The 24,941-nt window shown below is 36.2% G+C and overlaps 1 protein-coding gene across 1 annotated transcript in view; it reads right to left on the bottom strand.

Annotated features, from left to right (window-relative positions):
- Positions 1-24,941, bottom strand: part of LOC145688544 (uncharacterized) — a 258,781-nt gene that overhangs the window by 10,901 nt on the left and 222,939 nt on the right. Inside the window, exon 2 of the mRNA XM_081762929.1 lies at positions 12,793-13,317. Coding sequence (XP_081619055.1) covers positions 12,793-13,317 — 525 coding nt within the window. The remainder of the gene's footprint in view (positions 1-12,792; positions 13,318-24,941) is intronic.

Genomic DNA, 24,941 nt, shown 5'->3' with positions numbered 1-24,941 from the left:
TTCATGAACTATACGATCTATACTGTGAAAATTGAGAAGTCAAAGCATCCGCTTAACTTTTACTAGCTCCTTGAAAATGTCTCAATTGAACGAAAATCACAGTACACTTGAGTCGTCTACTTCCATAACAGCTCTTGTCCATTTACAGAAAGTTCCAGAAAACCGAGAAAAACTGTAGAATTAATACGTTTTGTAGAACTAGAAATATTTGAGGATGCTCAAGTTTTTCTCATGAACACACTGAAGTGTTCGCTGTTCTACAAAACATGCAGATCCTACATTTTTCTAAGTTTCGTAAGATTTTATGTAAATGGACAAGAGCCGTTATGGAACTGGATGATTCACTTATCTTTTATACTACTAGCAATTGTTTAATAGGAAAAAAAATAAATGTTCATAATACATTTACTAGATAGCAGGATATAATTCTTCAAAAATATTTTAAAAACTCCCTATTCCCTTCACACTGACTGTATTAGAACCAAAATTTATTAGTAAATAGTGATCGATGCTTTGTCGTGAAGAATAATCTAACTGCCTGTTTTTAGATTCCGGATGATCATGCTTAAGAATATAAAAATAAAGAACGTAAGTAAGAAAGAAGAGTTCCACTCATTTAAATAATACTCTTTACTGAAACTGACAATCCCACAACGATTTTCGGTAATTCAATTTTCCAATGAGTATCTCTTTATGAGCAGCAATTTAACGACCATGCCTTTTCTTATCTAACAGAGTTTCCTGAAGTTTGAACTTCGCATACTATATGAATATTTGTATACAAGATAAATATGCATTTCCATACCCATAGCTCATTCAACTCCATAATCCCAGATGCGCATTTCCTCAGTTTAAACGTATTTGTTCTTTGTTCCATTGAGCTGACATGATAATGGCTTCCGGCTACTTACAATACGGTTTATACTGGATCATGCATTATTACCAATTTGAAGATCAAAATTAGCTCTACGTAATACATAAGCAGTTCGCTAGATGGTGATTGTTTCTAAAATGTGTTTCATTACTTAATTTCCTGGGGCCACGGTGGCTTAGTGGTAGAGCGTTCACCTCTGGTGCATGGGATCCCTGGTTCGATTCTAGCTCTCGCCGAGTGAGCTTTGTGGTGGACAAACACCGTGTGTATTTTCTCGGTGTTCCCCCGTTTCCTCCTACTTTCTTCATTCCAATATTTCATTCATTTTTCATCATCACCGTCTCCTTTAGCCTAGCCGGTATTACCGTGGGAATTAAAACTCAGAGAGAGATTTTTTTTTACTTAATTACCAGACTGAGTATACCACATACTAATGATATCTATAAATGAAAACTAGACAAATAAAATGTGATTTAGACAGTTTACAAAGTAGCTTTTGTTCGTGCATTTGCCAAATACGTTAATATGCACGCCATGTGTAAATATATTCTTAAACACATACTCAGAATCGCTGACTGCCAAATCTTTAAAGTAGCAGCGATCGTTCTTTATATTTCTAACAGTTTATATGTATTACAGTAGACCTACAGCACATTTACAGAAACTGAGTAATAACGTGTTCTACTTCAGCTCAAATAAATAAATAAATAAGTTTTACTTGTCTCGGCTATCAAGTGGAAATGAATAAAATGGTGAAGTGAAGAAAGTGGGAGAAAACGGGAAAGAATTCACCTCAAAAACTACAGGAATTCTGGAAAATAATGTGTGCAAGCCAAAAAAGAGTGAAAAGTACGGTATAGAACTACCTTTTACCACCAAAACACCCTGAATCAGACGAGGGATGGATCGTGCTTAATGGAATATTGCATCACTTTTCCTGCACTACACATTCAATTTTCAGCAGAGATAGTCGTGAAGGAAAAGGGGACAAACATGATTTTCTAAAACAGACCACAATGTCTCGATGATGTTGAGATCCGGAGATTGTAAAACCCAGGAGGGATGTATGAAAGAGATTATATGGATGAAGAAATAAGGAAGTTGAACAGTTGTGATTTGGAAGCAGACGAAGCAGAAAGATGCAACTAGTTTCCATAGAATAAAGTAACGAAAGCTTTCAAATCAGAGAGAAGAAAGTATACAGAGTAGCATTCGTGGATTTAGAAAAGGCTTTCACTGCTTGAACTGAGCAATATGAAAGATGTTTGGGATGAAATGAAAGACAAGGTTCGGAAGAAACTTATAGAAGCAACCATTTAAAATTGGAATACAAGGAAATTATATAGGATAGTGAAGTTGGAAGAGGTGTTCGTAAAAAAAAGAAAAGGCTTTCAACGGCATTATTTGCTTTCTAAGAAAGTAACGAAGAAGAGTTTGATTAGAGAATAGGTTAATTTGATGTGAACTAGAAGGATTAGTTCACTTTCTTTCCAGATGGTACAGCTGCTGTTGCGGAACCTGAATTGAAAATTATGATGTTGTCAAGGAAGATAAAGAAAAACTCAATAATTTGATATTAAAGTAAATATGAAAAATCTTAAAGCAATGGTGGCTTGAATGATTGAGGTTGTGACAGTTTTGGAACTCGAACAAAAAAAAAGTGGCTAGTTTTTTAAAGTAATATTATTAACGAAGTCATGACATGTAAACGATAAATAAAAATCAACGTGCGAAATGTGATTGCACTGATAATTATCAGAAGCACACTATGTGAGTCACCGAATGAAGAGAGATAAAAAAAAGTCAAATTATAAGTATTACAGTATGTGGAGCAGAAATGTGGACATTACGAAAAGACGACAGAAAATATGAGTCCAGGGGAGAAGACACAATTTTTAGCCGTACCATGATTTTTTATATATAGTTTCAGCTGATCTTATATGATTTTGGGGTGCTGATTTCGAATCCGATGAGTGCCACCCTCTATACTTTGGGGAACCTTCGCAAACGGGGTGTAAAGATGGGTTCTTTACTTTCCATGTCTTAAATTATTGGATTATCTCAGAATAATTTCATTTTTCTCATGTCCTATTGACAGTAGAATGCTAATTCATACATATGTTATAAATAACCATACTAGTAACCAATTAAAAGAATTTGATAGTTTTCTCACAGATGTCACGGTTGCCAGCTATCAATAAAATTTACAGAAATATTTTTTTATACAGAATATTTTATTTTACGAACTCTTCACGTAGGAAATATTAAGAATAAGAGAATAATCATGTATATCCCAAATATACAGTGCTTGAACTCTCATATCAGCTATGAATAAAAGCCAGACAATCACTGGAAGGAAAATGGGGAAGTACAATTTTTGACTTCTAAATATGGTTAGTACAAAAGTAACACATTCTAATATATATATATTTCTTGTAAACTATTTCCAATTTGTCTCTTAATCATTTCTGAATAGTCTTAAACGTATTCGAGGTGTAGTGATTCTACTTCCTCTCTTGAACGTCATAGTTGCAAACTATGTCGGAATTATGTTTTTTATTCGAATTTTGAGTCGAATTTTTAGTGATAAATCGTAAAGGGAAACGATATCTAGGCAAAGTATATACAATATTTTTATTTACTCTTCATATAATTTCAGACGAGCAAGGGAGACAAGAATTGGGAGCAAAATTCTATCAGAAATTTTGTTTTCATCAATGTAGTGCTGTTACTACATATTTCTTCTGATGCAGTAACAGTACAATAGTAACTTTTCACACATTAATGCAAACGAAAAATTTGCAAATTACAAACATGCAAACGTATGTGTTGTTTAGGCGAGATCATAAACCAATTTATATCTGAGAAGAATCAGACTGGTTCAAAATTCATTGCTGGTGAACACGTAGTAAGCACAAAAAGATTGTCTGGAATGGAATATGGACTAATTAGTTTATCGAAAGTACATACATGAGATATGGTCATGGACTTACTGGTGTAATTGGATTTATCCCGCAACCAAAAACGTTAGCTGTATGGACTCTTTCCTTGAACGTGTTTGGTCAAATTCAGAAAGACGTAGGCGATATGAAGAAATTGGACAATGAGGACTGTTTTCCATCACAAGGAGGAGACAGGTCCCCGTATCAAGCTGACTGTGCAGATCGCGAGAAGATTCGTGAATTTTTGAGAAAATGTGCCGACCCCCTTGGCTGCAAAAGGTGGTCCAAGTTTGCGTGAGAGTGCACTAAACGTACAAAGACGCTGTTAATGTGGGAACACAGAACCTGACTGATTTTGTGTGTAAATGGTCTGGAAGTTTTCAAAGTATTTCCAAGAGGACCAGATGTTAGACGTTACGAAATCAGTGAAGTTATTCCCAACTGATAATTATAATTGACCACAGTGTTATTTATGTTCGTACAATAGGCCTGCTCGTATCATCTCGTGATATTAACACTTTCATGCATGAACTATGTTCTCGTTGATATATGATTATGATTTTTTCCTTACAAATTGTTCTTATGTACGATGACATGTAAAATCGAAAATTTTGAAATTTGATATTTTATTAGCAGAATTTAATCATTATCTTTATCTGTCCACTTGAATGGACTTCATGCATTTTGGGTAAGATAATCATTTCTGAATTGTAACACAAAGTTTGCAAAATTACACTAAAAATAAATGGAATGAACGTTATATTGTAGAAAACTTGCCAAAGTGATTTTGGTACAAGTAATGAGTTAAAAATCAACATGTTCATCAAAATCGTACATGTAACCTCTACTCTGTGCCCTTACCCAAAATGTCACCCCCAAGCTTTCGGCTTCGTGGGTATATATTGCTTTATTTTACGTCTACCCTTGAATGGCATGATTTGCCCGTCAATGCATTCATACTCTTCATCATTCACAGCAAATTCAAATCTCTCCTTCAGTTTATTCAGTACATATTGTAATTTATAAAGTCTGTCGTTCAGATCTCGAGGCTGTGAATTATCATAGAAATGAAGATACCTCCATACCGGTTTACTGACATTACGTCAGCTAAAACTTTAAAATGTAAAACTTCATCGTAAGACCAACGCTGTCGTGTTCCTTGCCATTTTGATTCGCATACATATGGGTCTGAAACAATGTCATTTACAACGTCATCTGTAAACAACTGTCAAAACAAATCAATTTGTCCATTTCCTGTAATATTTACATTGTTATTTTTAAGAAATGGAGAAAAACTTTGATAAAACTTATTGTCACATTTTGATCACCTCAAGTTTGCTTGTTGTCGTATTGGTTGCTTCTAGTCAGAGAAAGATATTCAATTTCTTTTTGTTCATTTGCTTATGCTGATTCCCTTCCGTCATCCTCAATATACTGAGTAACATATGTTCATGGCAGTTTGTGTGTACAGGTCTACATGTTCCTGATTTCAGGAAAGACGGTCTTTTTTGGAGGTGTTATGAACATACCAATTTTGTCTGCCATAACGTATTGAAGTCAAGTGTAGTGACATCAACTGGAAATTGAATGCAGATTTCTGACATATATTAGTAAGAAGTCTTGAAGAGGTTTATTGGTTGCCACAGAGGTTCCAATTATATTTTTGTAAGTGGCAAGCACCATTTGTCGTAAAACCAATCATATCTTCAATAGATGAATGAAGTCCATTACAGTGGACAGATTATTGCAGACAAATGTGCTTCAAGTGCATGCTGTCCACTACATGGGACATGTCTGTTTGGATGATGTCTGTAGATACAAGAAGAAAGCCTGATAATATCATGATGTCAGACATTGTAACAAAGAAAAGGAAAAAAATATCACTTGCTTGGCACACCTTCCGTAGAAGATATCAGCATATATTTCAGAAGAACTCACCGCGCCTCTTTCTTGCTTGTTTCAAGTATGCACCGATAACGTCACACCCGTGCTTTCAGAGTTTCACGCTAGGTGGAAGAAACTTTCAGATCATCAGGAAACCCAGGTAAATTCTATTGAAAAAGAATGCACTTGGGTTGCGGGTAGAGAGTTCCGACAGAACACAATCGTAACCAATCAGTAGTGTCCACTCCAGTGGACGTTATGCACGAATGGGTTAATGTGGATGATGTGTTTTACCATGAATTTGCTCCAGTTCCAACTGCTCTGTTTAATGAGAAAGGAGAAATGCGAGAAACCCCAAAATGTGTGCTTCAACACACACTTGCAGTAATGAAATCAGCAAGATTGCTAGTAAGCACCCATCAAACTGTCATTCTTGACGGTTATTTAATGCTCTGGCACGTATCATGGCCAGAACATCCGGCTACTGTAAAGACATTTCACAGCAATGGTGGAAAGTAAGCTCAAACAAGTCCATATTCTGCATGTAGTATTCGACAGATACTGTGAGAATAGCATCAAAGCAGCAACAATAAGGAAGCAAGAACAAGGAAATTCACGACAATATAAACTTACATTATCAACTCCTTTACAAAAAAAGAGCGTTCGTATTGACGTTAATGAATACGAAAAGGCAACTTGTTTCATTAATCACAGAATCACTCATGGACATTAGCATAGATTAATCTCAAATAATGCTTATCACTGGATCACAACCATCCCCCATTGAAGTGAGAGGAGGACTATGGGGTGAACCAACAATACAAGAAGAAGCTGACGTAAATGTGGTATACATAGTTCTTAGGGAGGCTAAATATGATCCTGACCAAACTATACGGGTAAAGTATGATGATATGGATGTACTAGTACTGCTTGCATATCGTGTAGATGTTTAAATGCTAACTACACCAATCTTAATGGAAAAATGTACTGGATCCAGAGAAGCAATTGACATAAATGAAGTTGCAAGAGTGCACAGTCCGTCTATGGTGAATATTCTGGCTGTGCTACTACTTCATCTCCAGCTGGGATTGGTAAAGGCCGAATGCTGAATATTGTGTCGAAGTTTCGAGGCACACTTCAAGCAGTTGGCAATCCGAAAACTGAAGAAAGTCTAACAGCAGAGCAGTGTGATACATTTCTTATTATCTTAGGAAAGGATTATTAGCTGGAATATGGAAGAAAAAGATTACTATCAAAACAATCACAAGTCTGCCATCTCTTTCTAAGCTTTCTCCAACTGTTGGTGCACTATAGGAGTATTATAAGCAAGCTGATCTTCAGACAGCCATATTGAAATCAGTTGAACAAACTAATCCTCCTGATCTAGATCCAAGAGGTTTCAGATGGAAATTTTTGCCATATATTGCAGAAGATTATGTACTTCGTAGGTAGCCCACAAATATACCAATAGCGCTTGATGTAGTAGTGAACCCAACTAGCTGCTCATGCACAACGGATGCTATCGTGGTTGTGGTTGCCTTGGTAGGTCACCGCAATGCACATCGTTTTGTACCTGCCAAATTGAGTATATGAATGAACTGGAACAAACAGAAGAGAGTGATGAAGAGGAGTCCACTGCTTTCTCTGTGCGTTGATGCTGATAAAGTTTTGTACTATGCTTCTCTTTTCTCCAAACAATACACGTTAATGCTTTTAACAACAAGTAAGTATGCAGATACTGATGCAAAAATATAGTTGGTTTGGTTTTCGTTTGTTGTACTGCGTGAAAAATTAGAATTAGACAGTAAAAAAAATATGACTCCATTTTACAAAAGAAAAATTTCTCCTTTCGCTGTAACAATTATAGCTTTCCCGAATAACCAGTTTTCCTACAATTATAGCGTATTCAAACTGATATGAAGAGTAAATAAAAATATTGCATATACTTGCATAGATCTCTTTCCTTTAACGTTTTTATAACTAAAAATTTGACTCAAAATAGAAAAAAAAAAAAACATAATTCCGTGATAGTTGGTAACTATGACGTTCAGGAGAGGAAGTAGAATTTCTACGCAACGAACACGTTTAAGGCTATTCTGAAATGATTAAGAGACAAATTGGAAATAGTTCAAAAGATATATATATATATATATATATATATATATATATATATATATATATATATATATATATCTGAATTGTTCCGAATGTGTTATTTTTATACTAACCATATTTACAAGTCAAAAAATGTACTTCCTCAATTCCCTTCCAGTGATTGTCTGGCTTTTATTCATAGCACATATGAGAGTTCAAGCACTGTATCTTTGGGGTATATATGATACTTCTCTTGTTCTTAATATTTTCTACGTGAAAAATATGTAAAATAAAATATTCTGTGTAAAAAATATTTCTGTAAATTTTATTGATAGCTGGCAACCCTGACATTTGTCAGCAAATTATCAAATTCTTTTAATTGGTTACTAGTACGGTTAGTTATAACATATGTATGAATTAGAATTTTACCGTCAATAGGACATGAAAAAAATGAAATTATTCTGAGATAATCCAGTAATTTAAGACATGGAAAGTAAGAGAACACCACCCTTTACCCTCCGTTTGCGAAGTTTCCCCCCAAGGTTTACAGAGAACTCATCGGATTAGAAATCAGAACCCCAAAATCATTTAAAATCAGCTAAAAAATCTTACATATAAAACTCATGGGTTCATTAGCTTCTCCCCCGACTATATTGAACTAGAGTTCTCCGAAATTTGTATGTTAAGGAGAATGGAAAAACTTAATTGGTTGGAATGATAAAACAATAGAGGGCATTAGTAATAGTAGGGGCGAAAGAGTATAGTGTAAAATAATAAAATTATGTTAAGAGATTGTTGAAAAAAATTGCACTTTGAGTTGAGTTGATTTTAGTTTAGCGTCCCTTTCAGCAGCGAGGCTATATGAGGCGTGGACCTACTGATTAACGTGGAATCCGAACCACATGAGCTCCCGCCGGGAATCGAACCGGGGTCTCCCACGCCAAAGGTGCGTACGCTAACCGCTTAGCTACTAGGGAGCTCCTAAATTGCACTTTGCGTAACGTGGTAGAAGGTACAATGGAAGGAAAAAAGAAAATTAGATTAATACAAAATAAATGGTACAAATCCTACATTAAGATAAAGGTTCATAAAGATCATAGTATATAGAGACTTCTAAATATATAGCAAGTGACCTAACAGTAATAGAAGAAAATTATGATTAATCATACTAATAAGAGGTAGAAACTGGATCCCGCTAGCTCAAGTAACTTCTTATGTACCAATCGATTTTCGAGTAAATTTAGTTGGGGTCTACACCACTTTTTATGCTAGTCATCCCCCTCAATTTTTACATGCTAGAAATGCCCATGGGTTTCATCAAGGGCCTGGCTATAGCAGTCTTGTCATGAATATCCATTTTATGAGGTTTCTTGGGAGTTGTTTTCATGGAAATGGGATCTCTCGGTGGCAATTGAATTTCATAGTCATTTTAATTGCAGCTGTCTTTTTATTTCTTACCACAATTTGTTTTAATGTGCTTTCGCTTCGGTCTGATATTATCATCTTTCGAACACTGTTAAGTTTAACTGAGGTGGTTTCCCCACTAACTGTGTATGTTCGCATGAGTTTTGAGACCTGCTCTCTTTGTACTCCCACGACAGCTGCCACTTTCGTCACAGACGTTTTCGACACAGATCAACCGGGCACCAACAATCTCCCCTTGTTAAGGGTCTATGAAGTCTGCCATTTGAACACACCAACGTTATTTCACCATATTCACAGATGAACTGAATACTGATAAGATTACCAACAGCAAAATATGCTGTAATACAACGCTCGAAACTTACATGTATGCGTTTTCCGACTGCTGTTCACATTCTGCCCAAACCCTGTATAATATATCAATCTCACGTCAGAACTCTCTAGTCAGTATTTATCGCGCTAGCACTGTTCTAGCACTGTTGGAAGTGTGAACAATAAATGTATTAGACTACGTAAAATAAATATTTCAATATTATCTCAAACATTTATAGATTCTGTGAAGCATATATATTTAGTGTGTGTGAGTGTAGCGATAGCAACCCTCAATTATGATCTGTAAAATAAAAGATGTAGATGATAAATGTACGTGAATGATAATGGCAAATTTTGGGAAAGTGTTAGTAAATGGATGAATTCAGAGAAGACCTGCATATACTATTTTGTTGATCATATGCTATCGTGTTCGTTCTTGTTAGATTCCCGTTTCTATTACTCTATAGAGCAGTGCTGTCAAACGTTCTTCCACGCCTATGAACGTGCGGGCACCATCTGATGATTTCTTCTCCATTATTATTATTATTATTATTATTATTATTATTATTATTATTTACAACTGTAAATATAACCACTTACTATTTATTTTTGACTTCTCAATGCTTTGTGAATTAATGCAGATTATATTGTCAGTTACCTTTTTATTCATATATTTTAAAGCTAATTACTGAAATATATATATATATATATTTAGTGTTACATTTTACGATTACACTCGGTAGACTAGAGACGGATGATTAATGGAAGTGAATGATTATGAAATAATTGGTGAAAAGAACGAAACTAAATGAACTGAAATGAAATATTTCAGTTTAACGTCCCATGATTACCCCCTTAAGACTAACGGAGACAATGATTAAGGTATGTGAATGACGATGGAAAAATTGGTGGAATGAGACAATGGGAGGAAACGGGAGCACCTCAAGAAAACCCACGGACACGATGTCGTCCACTACAAACTTACTTGGCCAGGAATCGAAACAGGTACCCCACACACCAGATGTAAGCGCTTTACCACTAAGCCACCACAAAAAGATAAATGTTTATTTTCTAATTCATCAACCATTTACGGTTTGAATAGAGGGTTAAGAGGGGAGATGGTACCTATTTTTGGAACATTAAATCAATTTAAAAAACGCTTTGCGATATCTCTTCTTCTTTTTGTTCTACTGTATGTAGATCAACATTGAAATGGAAGTTGTTGTAAATTTATATCAGTTTCGGTTTTTAGTAAAGAATTAAGGATGGAAGTGAAATGTATTCTTGCGACGCTTAATCGACTGCAGGAAACCTCTTCTTGCTATCTATTATCGGTTTTGCTCTATAGTGATTAATACTGAAAAAGGAAATGTCTGATTTCTACCACTTTCGATTTGAATATCTCCATCGAAGAACTCGATTCGTAATTTTTGGTCAAAATTAGTGGTGATCTATCAAACAATTCTTGAGATTGTTTTCAGTGTCTTCATGGAAATCCATGCTCCTCGCGTCACCTTCAATTCATCTATTCACATTTGTGTTACCAATGCAGAAACGTAAGGAACTTGTAGAAAAACTACTTGAATTAATCAGTAAAAAAACTACATAAAACGGCAGGAAACTACTTGAATTACTTGAAGTCTAAATTAGAAAGCGAGAAATAATAGCGCTTGATTAGAATTAGAAATTAGAATTTTTGGGCTTTCGGCACTTATAGTCATGCTAGCCCGTTACAAATAAGGGATGACGCCCTTGGTGATCACGTTACCCGGAGAGTTGGAACAAATGGGCAATGGGGGAAGCGACCTCAAACCATTATGTTAGGCATAATCCTAGCAGCCTGTGAGTGAGGGAAGGCCACTCAAGATGGATGGCCTGAAAAAGATTTTACTCTTTTCCGATCGAATGTACCCAACGGGAATCGAACCTGGTACCGCTGGCAATAAAAGACGAGGGCGTTAGTGACTGCCTACGCGTAGCCACTAATACAAGCGCTTGAATCGAACTACTGACCTTAATCAGAGAACAGACAAAACATCTGGCCGGCGTAACCTGTTCTCACCACTCAAGCCACAAAACCAAAAGTATTGGGCGTGAATGAACCACCTCCGTAATATCCATAATAGCCTCAGTCTCAGGAAATATACCACTACTTTTATTCTTAGAACCTTGTCTTCACAAAATTCTTCTTCTCTTTTACAATGAATTTTATATAAAAAAAAAACATTGGTTTTAATTTTTTCAGTTATTATTTTTTACTTTATAGTCTTTATTCAATAATTTTAGTTGCACTGTAGAAGGCAAGAGTTTTTTCCCCATTATTACGGAAAGAAAAGTGCTACAAGTTGATATGAAGTCAACTGAACACCTAAACGTCAGCAACCGGCTAAACTTTCTGAGTGTTTGCGTTGTATAAGCATGAGGCGGTAGATAATTATTACTAAATAATTTATTAATTTTACAATAAAACGATAAACCAGAGCAAAAATCATGTGAAAATATTATATTGATATTGGTTTTACATATCTCTACAATGTTTAAGAGCTTTAGTTAGTATGGAAGTGCGTGAAACTTAAATTAAATAAAAAAAAACACACAAGATAAGCTAATAAAACGATTGTAATGAACAAAAAGAAAGAAAGACAAAGAATTACCTCGCTTTTCAGAAAGAGATGCCATTATCAAAGTAAGCGGAAGAATTGCTTTTAAAATGCTCAATCAAGATATCCAATAGCAAATGTTCTTTTATTTAAAAAAGTACTCAGCACTTGAAAATCGCAATACATTATACGATCTTGTTCAAAATAATTTGATCAAACACATCTACTAGAAATGATCTGGTTTCGTTAAAGAATATTCACACTTAAAAAAAAAGAAATATTTAAATGCATAAGAACATAAAGTTTTGAATAAGAATAGATGGTCATTTTTTTGCTCTTGCTCGTTTTAGACAGCGATACAAAACGCTGTTTTCAGTAGAGAAAGTAACAGAGAAAATATTTATTAAAATATTCCGCTATTTTCCTTATGAGGGCCCCACCAAAGATAATGCAGACTGAAGATATGCTAATTAGATTCGGGGAGCAACACCTCAACGAAGTAAGATTTTGCTGAATCACCGGATCCGAACCAAATGCTCTACCATAAATTGAACCTCGATCTGCCGCTTGAAAAAAGAGCGATTAGCTACGAAAGAACTGATAACTTTTTAAAAATATACCCCTATTATACTGTATGGAAGTGAAATAGAAATGTATGTCATACCTCCTTTTCCAGTAGGATTCATTTCATATTTGACTTCCCTCATGGTAGTTGATTCCGTGTTGTCGGAGATTCGACGTGACAAAATACCACTGCTATCAGTCAAACTGCGCCCTGACGGTGTCTTGGGTGTAGTGGACAAGGTGCTACTGGTCATTGGCGTAGCGGAAGTTAACATAGACGCCAAAGGTTTATCAGAAGAGTCCGTATTAATAATGGTATAAGAGTTATCGGGTTTAGATTTTTCTGTTGAAATGTTTGTCACTTGTTCCGACAAGTTGTTCTCCAGGTAAACTATGGACAAAGAGTCGTTTTTAGCAACCACATCTAATGAAGGAGTATTGGTGTCTTCATCGTCATCTTTTTCTTTCATTGTAGACGTTTTTGGCACCATCTGTACAAAGGTCATGTTCATTTCTGGCTTCATAGGTGTCGTGATGGTGCTTTCACTGTCCACCGATGTGTATTCTGGACTATTGTTTACCTCCTCCTTCTCACCAACACTGATGGTTGTGGTAGGGACTGATTCTGAAAATATAAATAAAAAAATATATATTAATTTAATCAGTTAATTCCTAAAATATACTGCAATATGCTACAGTAAAGTTCATTTATAATGAATAATTCCAGTATGATTATTTCGAGGAAATGGTAATTACACATCACTTTCTAATTGAAAAGTGGGGGCACGGTGGCTCAGTGGTAGAGAGCTTACTTCTGGTGCATTGGGTCCCTAGTTCAAGCTCCGGCCAAGTAAGCCCGTGGGTTTTCCTCGGGATACTCCCGTTTCCTCCCATATTGTCATTCCACCAATTCTTACATCATGATTCATTTGCCTTAATTATTCGTCTCCCTTAATCAAAAGGGTGTAATCATGAGACGTTAAACTGAAAGATTTCCTAATTGAAGTGTAAATAAAAAATGTGTATAGATTGGCTGATTTGTATTTATATCCGCTGTCAGCAAACGATCCTTCAGTTTATGTAGAACGAGACCTTCAGTTTATTTGAACCATTGTAATGCGTTTCATTCTCTTCTACCCAGAATCAAAGCCAAGATCTCGTGTACCAGAGGTATACGCACTAACCATTAGATAGCGACAAGGGCTATGTATATACAGTGAAACCTCTCTAAAGCGGACAGCCGTGGGGAATCAAAAATTCTCCGCTATAGAGAGGTGTCCGCCTTCAAGAGGTTTCAGTATTTTGTTATGTAAATTAGTGAGTAAGGTAATATACAATTAGATTTTTTTTTGCATGAATCACGTATTTACGAATAATACATGCATTATCCCCTGGCATCCAATAGTCTATGTTCGGGGCACACATGGAAATAACATGTTATAGTTCTCTGCACTTTACACTTATCAGTACTTCCTTCGTTTTCAGTATGGTGCTATAATTTGTGGGGTAATTGCAGTCCTGAAGTGTCTTTTTTGAGACAATATATATACGTGAGGGCAAAAAATATTAAATTTGTCTTCTGGTTGGTTAGAGACTCCAACGGGACAGTAGCATAACGTGTCATCCCTAACGGCGGGCAACTGTCAATCACTTTTGTGTCTAAAACAGCTTGGGTGGGAGTTGGATGCAAGCAAAGGACATAAGAGTGTTGTTAAACAGAGACACTTCATCTGGATTGCTGAGCAGACAGTTGAGGAGGCAAAATGTTGTCACAATGCATTCTTGGTGACACATGTATGAATTACTAACTAAAAATGTATTTTGACTACACTTTTCAACTTATTTCTAGAGAAAGTGTCCGTAATACGGAGGTAAATAATACTTATAAAAGACAGAAAAGACTGTCCGTGTCCGTACTAGAGAGTGTCCGCTTTAGAGAGGTTTGCCAATATGTTTTTTCCTATTACAGTGTTTGGGGATTACAAAATATGTCCGTTAAGGGAGGTGTCCGCTTTATAGAGGTGTCCTTTAGTAGAGGTTTCACTGTATTACATTTCATGATTGTATCCTGTAAATTAAGGTTGTATTGGAATTTAGCGCCCCTTTCATTACCAAGCTTATATCAGACATGGCCTATTCCACAGTTTACTCAGCCACCGTATTCTCTTCACTCTTAATGTTCTCCTACTGTGAATCGAGCCCGGAACATCATGCACCAAAGACGTGCATGCTAGTCAATTAAATGATACGATGATACATGTATATGATGATTGTAAAGTGAATGAAGGACGTAGGCTATAGGGTTACAGTTAGTTAGTAGTAATGGTATCATTACAGCAGTCAAAAAGTTCTGGAAATGCTGTTGTAGTTTTGGCATTTGTGACAAGTATGAAAATGTCATAACATAGTGTAGTAATGTAAGTGAACGGATGAATATGTAGCGATCATTCCCTCGCATTCCCTTGTCAGGTACGGACGTCTTCTAGTGTAGAGACAGAGCCCTTTGACGTGAAAGCAATGTTGCAACTCCTTTTTATCCAACTTACATATTATGGGGGCGCGGTGGCTCAGTGGTAGAGCGTTCACCTCTGGTGCTTGGGGTCCCGGTTTCGATCCCAGCCTCCGCCAAGTGAACTTTGTGGTGGACAAACACCGTGCTCGTGGGTTTTCTCGGGGTTCTCCCGTTTCCTCCCACTTTCTTCATTCCACCATTTCACTCATCTCTCATAATCACCGTCTCCTTTAGCCTAACCGGCATAACCGTGGGACGTAAAACTTAAAGATTTCATTTCATTTTCCAACTTACATATTTACATACTACGAGAAAGAGACAATTAAACAATCTTACTCCTGTATCGTTAGAATTTATGGGAGGTACACGCTGAACCGTTTTCAAAAATATAGGGTATACGCACCCTTATACTATCAATTACATTCCTAATTTAAAGTGAATATACGTTTTAAATATTGGGTGGGTACACGTCGTACACTTCCGTATATCCTCCATTACATCACTGCTTACTTCTATTTATAATCTTAATATTACTGTCAAAACAATATAGGCCTATAAGAAACTTAAAATAAATTTTAGCATTAAAGTTTAAAAATGTGCGTATGGAACTATAATAATTCCTCGAAGGGATTTGATTGGTGGACAGTGAACCTACTCATGTAAGTAAAAGTATTTTCAATAGAGGACGTGACCAGCAGTAGAACTTCCACTGCCATCTTCTGGTTATTTCTATAATTATGTTCAGAAAATTTGTATTCAGTGAAATCGCGATGGAAATGCCGGGTTAGCAGTAAATGGAAGCAATATGAGTAGTGACAGCAGCCATATTAAGGGTATATGGGAATTGTTCTGGACATGTTGATTGATTAACAGTCTATTTCAATGTTTATCATTGGCCATTTCATTCTCGACTGGAAAATAAGTTGTAATTCTCGTATAACTGCCATTAAATCTGTCCAGACTTGGTCAAATATTTCATCTGCCGTAATCGGATTCATATTTCTGGCTATCCAATCGCATGTATAGGTGTTAATTTAAACGCACACACACACACACACACACATACATACATACATATATATATATATATATATATATATATATATATATATATATATATATATATATATATATATATATATATATATTCATTTTTACATTTAAGTCGTCCAAGTTTCTTTGGGCAGTAGATTGAAATATAACAAGGGAGATATAATAATTTAATCCACATATTGGTTTCATCAGTTAACTGTCGTTTAAATTTACTTTGGACGGTGAATTGGAGGGCACGAAACAACTTCAACCCATACATTAATTGAGGAGTTTGATGCAATAAGGGCGTAAGTCTGAAACATGCAGTTGGAGAAAAACGATGTTGAAAATTTAAGTAGTTTGTTTTTCTTACATAAAACAATGTAATATGCAGAATTTTATTCCGATATTGAATTGAAATGTTACCAGGAGGTTAAACAATCATGGCAAAAGCCACAAATGTGTTAGATGCAAAAAGGGCGTAAACACAACTTTAATTCTAATTATGAATTTACAACTCTCAGGGAGGAGGCCTGTCACTAACTTCTGATGGTCAATGATAAAACAGCAACAGCGAAAGTGAAGATGTAGACAGTGGCGGCTTTAGCGGGTTGGCAGAGTCCTACCCAAAAATTTAAAAAAAATATATATATATATGAACGCTAAAAATGACAAAATAAAGAGTAAATATATTTTCCGATAATTATATCAAAGGTACATAATTATTTAACAAATAACATTAACCAATAGTGTAAAAGTAATTTCGTACTGTCATTAATCAATCAAATGTATATATGTATCGGTAAACGAGGGAGCGGGCCTACCGAAAATTAAATTCCTAAAGCCGCTCCTAGATTTAGCGATTGGAATACTAATGGGAGGCCCAGAGGATGGTCAGCAACGCAATTATCAGTTTAACTATAGATTTGATGGCTGTGTTACTAATTACAAAAGAGATTACATATCTTGGTTCCGTTAAAGTGAAACAGTAGTAAACAATAATATACCATAGAAAAGTGTCTTCTTTAATTTTATAAATAAACAGATAATATACTCTGCATTCTTTCAATCATTCTTATTATGTTTAGCACCAATAAACAATTATATAATAATGGTAATTGTGGTTCTATAAATCAACTAGCCTCTTTACCACATGTAATTACATATGAAGCCGTTTTTGTCTGTTTTTTTTATGGGAATGGTGGAAGGGGGAATAGTGGAAAGGTTGTATAGTTTTCAGACCTTTGAATTCTTTTGCATTAACATATTAACATTATTCTCCTCATGCAAAAATTGGACTCCTGTGATATATATATATATATATATATATATATATATATATATATATATGTGTGTGTGTGTGTGTGTGTGTGTGTGTGAGAGAGAGAGAGAGAGAGAGAGAGAGAGAGAGAGAGAGAGAGATATTTGTACATAAAATTTTAGACAAATCAATAACGTAAAATTTGCTAAGTTTGTTACCAAAAGTAAAAGTAAATTATTGCTGTTTTTAATGGGAAGTTTCTTATCAAGTTTCATCTTCACAACTTCAGGATATGTAAGATCCATACTCTATTCCTTGAAAAAGGTACCTACTTTTTATCCCCCATCCCCGTCCGAGGATAAATATTTTTTTAAATCCTTTATTATCAATCGTTTTCGTGTCAAAAGGAGTTTCCTTTCCAAATGTCAAGTTTCTACTTACAGTAGTATGGCCTGGGCATTGGTGGATGAGTCACGTTTACTACTGTATTTTATACAAGATATCAGGGGTGTATCCACGCGGGAGGTCCACAGGGTGCAGACCCTTCCCAGAATGTCGTAACTAGACATCATTTTTTACACTTTCATGATAAACTATGCATGTGTATTAGAAAAATGATTGATGAGAAGTAAAGATTTTTTTCTCCCACTACAAAAAATCTAATTCTACATTTTTTTCTGAGAATATACGTCACAGTACTTTACTTAACTCTATTCGAGTGTAGAATAAGACCGATTTAATTCTAAATAGACGTTACGCCTTGTAATATTGGATCCCCTCCAAAATTTGAGCTATCCAAACAAAATTTCTAGGTGTGCATCTGCACAGTATTGACTAAAACAAAAACCTTTATGCAAATCCTTTCATAGAGTGCAGTTTTGTGTGAAATATGGTTTGTGTTTAAGTATCAAGTTATTTGTGTGAAGTGATTAAGAATTATGATTCATCTATGTAATTTCATGTTATAGCTTGAGACTGAACGCTAAGTACACGAACATATTTTCCATTTTTACACCAAACCTGCCAAACAGCTTTTACTCAAATTTAACATACGATAAATACTAGTTACGTATGCCAAATATCGCTGTAACTGAAACTTATTATAAGGTGGTGCTTTTGTACTTGGCCAATAAATTGCTTTTGTAGTAAACTATATGGTAGTATAGAGGACCAGACTCTTTTCGGATAGTGAAGCTCATCCGTGGCTAAGCGGTTGTTAGCATACGCGCTTTTTGAGTGGGAGACCCGGGTTTGATTTCGGGCGGGGGCTCAGGTGGTTCGGATTCCACGTTAATCAATAGGTTCACGTCTCATGTAGCCTCGCTGCTGAAAGGGACATTTAAACTCAAACACAATAACAACAATCTTTTCCGATAGTGAAATTTCCGGCTCTACTCAAAGGAATTCAATGTCTTAAATGCAGAATATTTGTTTGTTCTTTGAATAAAATACTATACTCTGTAAATATTCTTGCGTCTGGACTGGAAGAATGTTTTTTTTTCTTTTTTCTTTTAAATGGCATCAAATCTCGATGGATGCTTTCTTAGTATGTTTGGATATTAACTAAATATCGGGCCATTCAGGTGATACAAGGTCAATCTCAACCATTACTTTCGGTAACAATTCACGTTTTGGTCAACACATTTCCACTACCGTCATGCTCCATCGGGCGCCTCTTTGTAGTCGGAGGCGCGTTATTTTACACGTATAATTAACACATGGTTCATGTAATCATGAGTGTCGAACAACACACGAAAGGTGAGTTGAAAACGGATGTACATATATCTGTTAGAAAAGTCAAGTACAGAAGTATTCAGACCTGCTGTCTGAAACGTTGTAACACGCCGAGTTATGAACTTAATTAAGCCGTTCCGTGTGCTGACTTTTCTATCATCATCATTTAGAATTCGTATCCAACTTGAATTCTTACACTTTTTGAATATCTAATTCATACCATTGAAGTATAAATACTTCCTTAGTGTCTTTGACGATATCTATTTACTTGTTAAAATTTAAATCCCTCGTTTTATAAAAGTTCCAGATAACCTTTTGTCAATAATGTCAATTCTGAATATACTGTATATATTTATCAAGACGCAATCTTCCTAGATAATAACGAAAACTAACGTATTTTTGGAGATTGAAGTCGCTTTTAAACAGGGGAGAAAGCGTAACGTAGAACTAACATGGAATACAAACGAGATAGTCTTTGATTGAGGGTCGAACCCTAACTTCCCACATCAACTGTCAGAAAGGTAAATACGTCACCACGAGTGTGTTGCACAATCGAAAGCATTGGTTTTAGTTTTAAAACCTAAAGAGCCTGGCCTAGTTTAAGAAATAGTTTGAATATTCATCTGAAATATAGAAATTCTAATTTGTTTTACTTTTAAACATTTTCTGTTGTATCTGCTACTATTTCAAATTATTATTTTGCTATTCAAAGAAAAACGCTAGAAACACTATATACTGAATGCTACTTGATTATGTCATAGAACGAATTTCATTTCTGTAATTTGTTCTCTAATATTTCTCGGAGTAAATTTTCAAACATTTCTCTACCCGTAGGTGGTACGACGAAGCAGTTTCTGAGGAGGATGCACGTGCAAAATTCCGTATCGATTATGGCTTGTATTCATGTAGCCTTTTAAAGATAATTGCAGAAGGTTGATCAGGTTATATTCAACTTATTTTGAAAGTATAACTTTCCTGTGGCAAGCGTGCCACTACCTCCGATTTTATGCTATGGGACCACCAGCATTAAGGACTATTGCCCGAGATCACAATTTCTACTGTCACAAACTACGTTGGAGCAAGAATACAGGAATTCCATCCCAATCCTTCCTGTAGGTTTTCCATAGCTCAGTGGGGTATGATGCAAACTTTGTTTTAACAGTTAAAATGTGTAAAAATTCATTGGACTGGCATCAAAACATTTTACAGTAATGACATGGAATAGAATAACACAGATGGACTACCTCATGATAAAACCGGAGAGATGATTTCGTGGTATAGCTGGATGTTTTGTTCATGGTGAGAGTTCGCGAAGATGTCACGGTACACAATAGCTCGAATGATGCCATATGCGTGAGATAAATACACGTAGAATTCACGACAATGATTTCCACTTCGAACTCGTCAAGTCTCTTTCGTACAGTTTGCAGCAGTTTGTCTTATATTCAGTAATAGATGGCGCTGTTATTATACACTGATCATCAGTTGAATTAGAGACAACAGGACAGTTGCAGAACCCGCCCTACAGAGGTTCCACCAGTGCTTGCGAATGAAACGCATCGCATGTGTACTGCTGCCGTGTGCTTCCTCTCTCGGTATCTGTGTATCTGCAGTGTGTGATGGGCAAGACGAAGGACCTGAGTACATTTGACAGTGGTTTAATCTTAGGGACCAGACGACTGGGTGGGACGATTTCGGAAGCAGCTGCGGCACTCGGATTTTCAAAGGGAACTGTATCAAAGGTGTATCGTGAGTACTTGGCTGCCTGTAAAATCGCACCCGCACAGGCAACCTACGGCGGTCAGGGGCGTGTCGACGACAGGGATAGGCACCGATTGGCCCGCATCGTAATAGTCGATAGACGGGCCACAGTCCGTCAAATCACGTATAGGTTTAATGCAGACAACAACTCCGCGCTAGCAGCCACACAATCCACAACTACCTACTCGCCACGGGGTACAGTAAGAAGCCACCGGCCCACGCGAGTACCCCTTCTAACATCACAACAGAGGAAACAACGTCTAGGATGGGTAAAGGAACACCGCCACTGGACCGTGGAAATGTGAAAAAGTTTGCCTGGACAGATAAGTCATGTTTCGCATTGGTACATGCCGATGGACAGATACGGGTGCGTCGCCAACCGCACAAAACAATTTATCCATCGCGCAAGAGGAAACTGTTCAGGCCGGTGGTGGTGGTATTCTCATATGGCGCATGTTTATGTGGACTGAAATGGGTCCTCTAACATGTGTGACACGATCCCTCACAGGTGACCACTTCCACAATCTTCTGGACGACCAAGTCATCGGCTGCAACATCCGGATGGTGGCCTTAACTTTCAGCAGGACCATGCGTCCCACCTTTCTAGGATGATAGCAAACTGCTTTGATGTGCACTTTTCTGATCTGACAACATTTTCCTGGTCATCACGGTCACTGGACCTCAATCCCATCGAACTCATCTGGGACGCTATGTAACGACGCCTTCGGGCTGTAGACCCTCTTCCGATCAACCTGCGCTCTTTGTGAGAGACTTTGCAGTAGATATGGATTGAGATGCACAACAATACTTTAGGTGTCTCGTGGAGTCCATGCCGCGGCGGGTAGCTGCCGTTATCAGAGCCGAAGGTGCACGGTATTAGATAGTTGTCTCTAATTCAACTGGTGATCAGTGTACATCATCAATTTTCAAGTTTACAGAACAAATAGCTTTCCTCAATTTCCTCGGAAACTATGCATGGATATATATATACTCATTCGAACCAAGTAAGTTTGTGGTGTGGACAACATTGTTGTTGTGGGTTTTCTTGGGTACTCACGTTCCCTCCCACATTCTCATTCTACCGATTCTTCGATCATCATTAAGCTAATCATTCGTCTCTCTTAGCCTAATGGCCAAAAACATGGAACGTTACGCTTAATGATTTCATTTGTTTTTTATTTACACTCATCCGTAACATTTGAATTAACCTTGTGAGATCATTCAATTGGTGGATGTCTCATCTTTGAATATTTTCTCGTTAAATAGTCTTGGATCTAGCTATGGTTCTGTAGGAAAGTATGAGTATGGAGAATTTTTCTTTAGAAATCGTTAGTAGGTGTCTTGCTAATTATTTTTTACTTGGATGGACATCCGTCATCTGGTATGTTTTCCGGATATGACGTCATCAAATATGGCGGCTACTTAATCACAAAAATGTTCAGATCTAGCCTAATATTGGACTGATTAACATGTAATTTTGTGTTTTTTCTTTGAGGATTGCTTAGCAGGGGTCTTAGTTTGTATCTTTTTACTAAGGTGAACACCCGATATTTCTCTGGGATGACGTCATCCAAGATGGCGGCTGCTTAATCACAAAAATATTCATATTTCGACTAATATTAGACTGATTGACATGCAATTTCGTTCTTTTCTCAAGATTTACTTAACAGGGGTCCTGGTAAGTATTTTTCTTACTAAAGTGAACATCCGACACATTTATCTGGGATGACGTCATCCAAGATGACGGCTTCTCAATTCCAAAAATATTCACACTTCTGGTAATATTTTACTAAAATTAATACAAAATTTCGTTATAAGTTTTAATTCCTGTTAAACAAATGTTCTTGTAACTATTTTGAATTTAGGTGGTCATCCGACAGATTTTCCACATGTAACATCATCCAAGATGGCGTATATTCAATCACACAAATCTTTATATCGCTGGTAATATTTAACTAATCAACATGAAAGCTTGTTTGACTGTTTTAAGGAAAACTTAGCAAGTGGCGTAATAAGTACTTTTAATTTACCTGGATATTCAACACATTTTACAGGCATTCCTCATCAAATATGACGCCTGCTACACTACAGTAATTTTTTTCATATCTATGACAATTTTAAGTATAATCTAGAAACTACTTCAAGTGTCCTAATTTAGTTTATAAGTTTCGTTTTCCTTTCCCCTCAGGCTTCTGATTTGAAAATATGGATGCCACAAAACTGTAGAGAGTTCCTACATAGTAAAAATTCATGCATCATATGCAATGTAATTGACCATTGTGTATTTACTACTGAAAATGTCAGAGAAAATTTAAGGGCAGCTGCCCAAATGCGAAATGACATTGTTGCTAAACGTTTGTGCTCTATAAATGTGGAAACAATATTTGACCATAATCTGAATAACGCATGTTATAAACAGTATACTTATAAAAAGACACCTTTGCAGGCTGAAAGGGAGAAGAAAACATTAACAAGTGAGACTATGGAAACTACTTCTTAATCAAATTTTAAGGAAAATGTTTGGAAATATTCAAGGAAACGAGCACGTCACCACAGTCCTCAAGGAGATACATCTAAGCGACAGCATTTGAGTGTTATTTGGAATCAAAAAATCACATAATCGTGTCTACGAATGAGTGTCCAAGAGCTGAGGAGTTTCTAAAAGCCACTTTTTAATTACAAGATAATGATTTTACTCTTACACGTGGTTTTACATTTAAATAATTCTCTACTCCTCGATGAAGAACGGCTTACGAGGAAACCACACACAAAAAGCGTTATTGGAAGAACTAGAAACATCTATAACTATCACCAATAACGATCACCTGTTCCAAATGGATCGGAAAACTTGATACTCTGTAGATGTTATGAATTCTACTTGGAAAATGATGAAAACTGACAAGAAAATTTTTGGTTAAGTAGCTTCTTTTTACTTTACGTATATTCCTAGCATCACGAAGAACTGCGAAGGGTCGATTATGTGTTTGATAGCACCACAAACTATCACTAAAAGAACACGAGAGAATGCGAAGGCAAAATAGTGCTTCTGTTATGCATATATTTTCCATCTCCGAAGACATTCCATTGGCCGTTTAACTTACTAGTTTCTGAGGATCTTCAAGGAACAAACTGCTATTTTAGACTTAATTGAAAAATATGGATGGCGTTTTTGATTGAAGTGCCATGTGCTACCGACTACACTTTAGTGCCTTCGGTGATGATGAGATAACATTCAACTGTACATCTTTGAAAAATGGAATGCAAGTTAACCATCCACAAATAAATTGATTATTAGTAGAGGAAGCTGACTTTAGAATGATGATTCATTCTAAACATATATCCCAGTATGGGTTCACCAAAATTGTTCCCATTAGTGATGACATTGACGTAATGGTTTTAGAACTGTTTCATTGGCCTACTCTACATCGAATTGGTTTACAAGAAATGTGGTTACGCAATAGATTTGTTGATTCTATACGACTATTGCCTGTTCATACCTTTTACTGAAAAATGGGAGAAGACCTGTGCAAATTGCTTTCAGCTATCCATACTCTGTCAGGGTCTTACACTAGTAAGTTCGGTATGAAGAAAGCTGCTGTTTATTCTGCATCGAACATATATTTGGAAAATTTTGTAGTGATGTCTGGCTGGGATGATGTAGAAAAGGCCTTAAAGTTGCAGCAGAAGAATACTTAGTACAGGTAACGAAGAAATAAACCCATTGCAATCTATAAATGAATTCAGGGTTTGTCAGTATCATCATGGAAAAAATAGACATTGACGGCTTCCCACCTACAAGCAGGAGTATTAAGGGGCACTTATTAAGCTCTTTTATACGTACCTTTAGCGACACTGTATTGATGACACAATTGTTCACTTACGAGGGTCAGATTTTTCGGAAACTGTCAGGTAAGGAAACTTAGCGAATACTTATCAAATTAGTGTGGAG

The sequence above is a fragment of the Thermobia domestica genome, chromosome 6 (genome assembly GCF_964235325.1).
Source record: "Thermobia domestica chromosome 6, izTheDome1.hap1.1, whole genome shotgun sequence".
Lineage (NCBI taxonomy): Eukaryota > Metazoa > Arthropoda > Insecta > Zygentoma > Lepismatidae > Thermobia > Thermobia domestica.
This window is presented reverse-complemented; position numbering and strand designations above follow the sequence as displayed.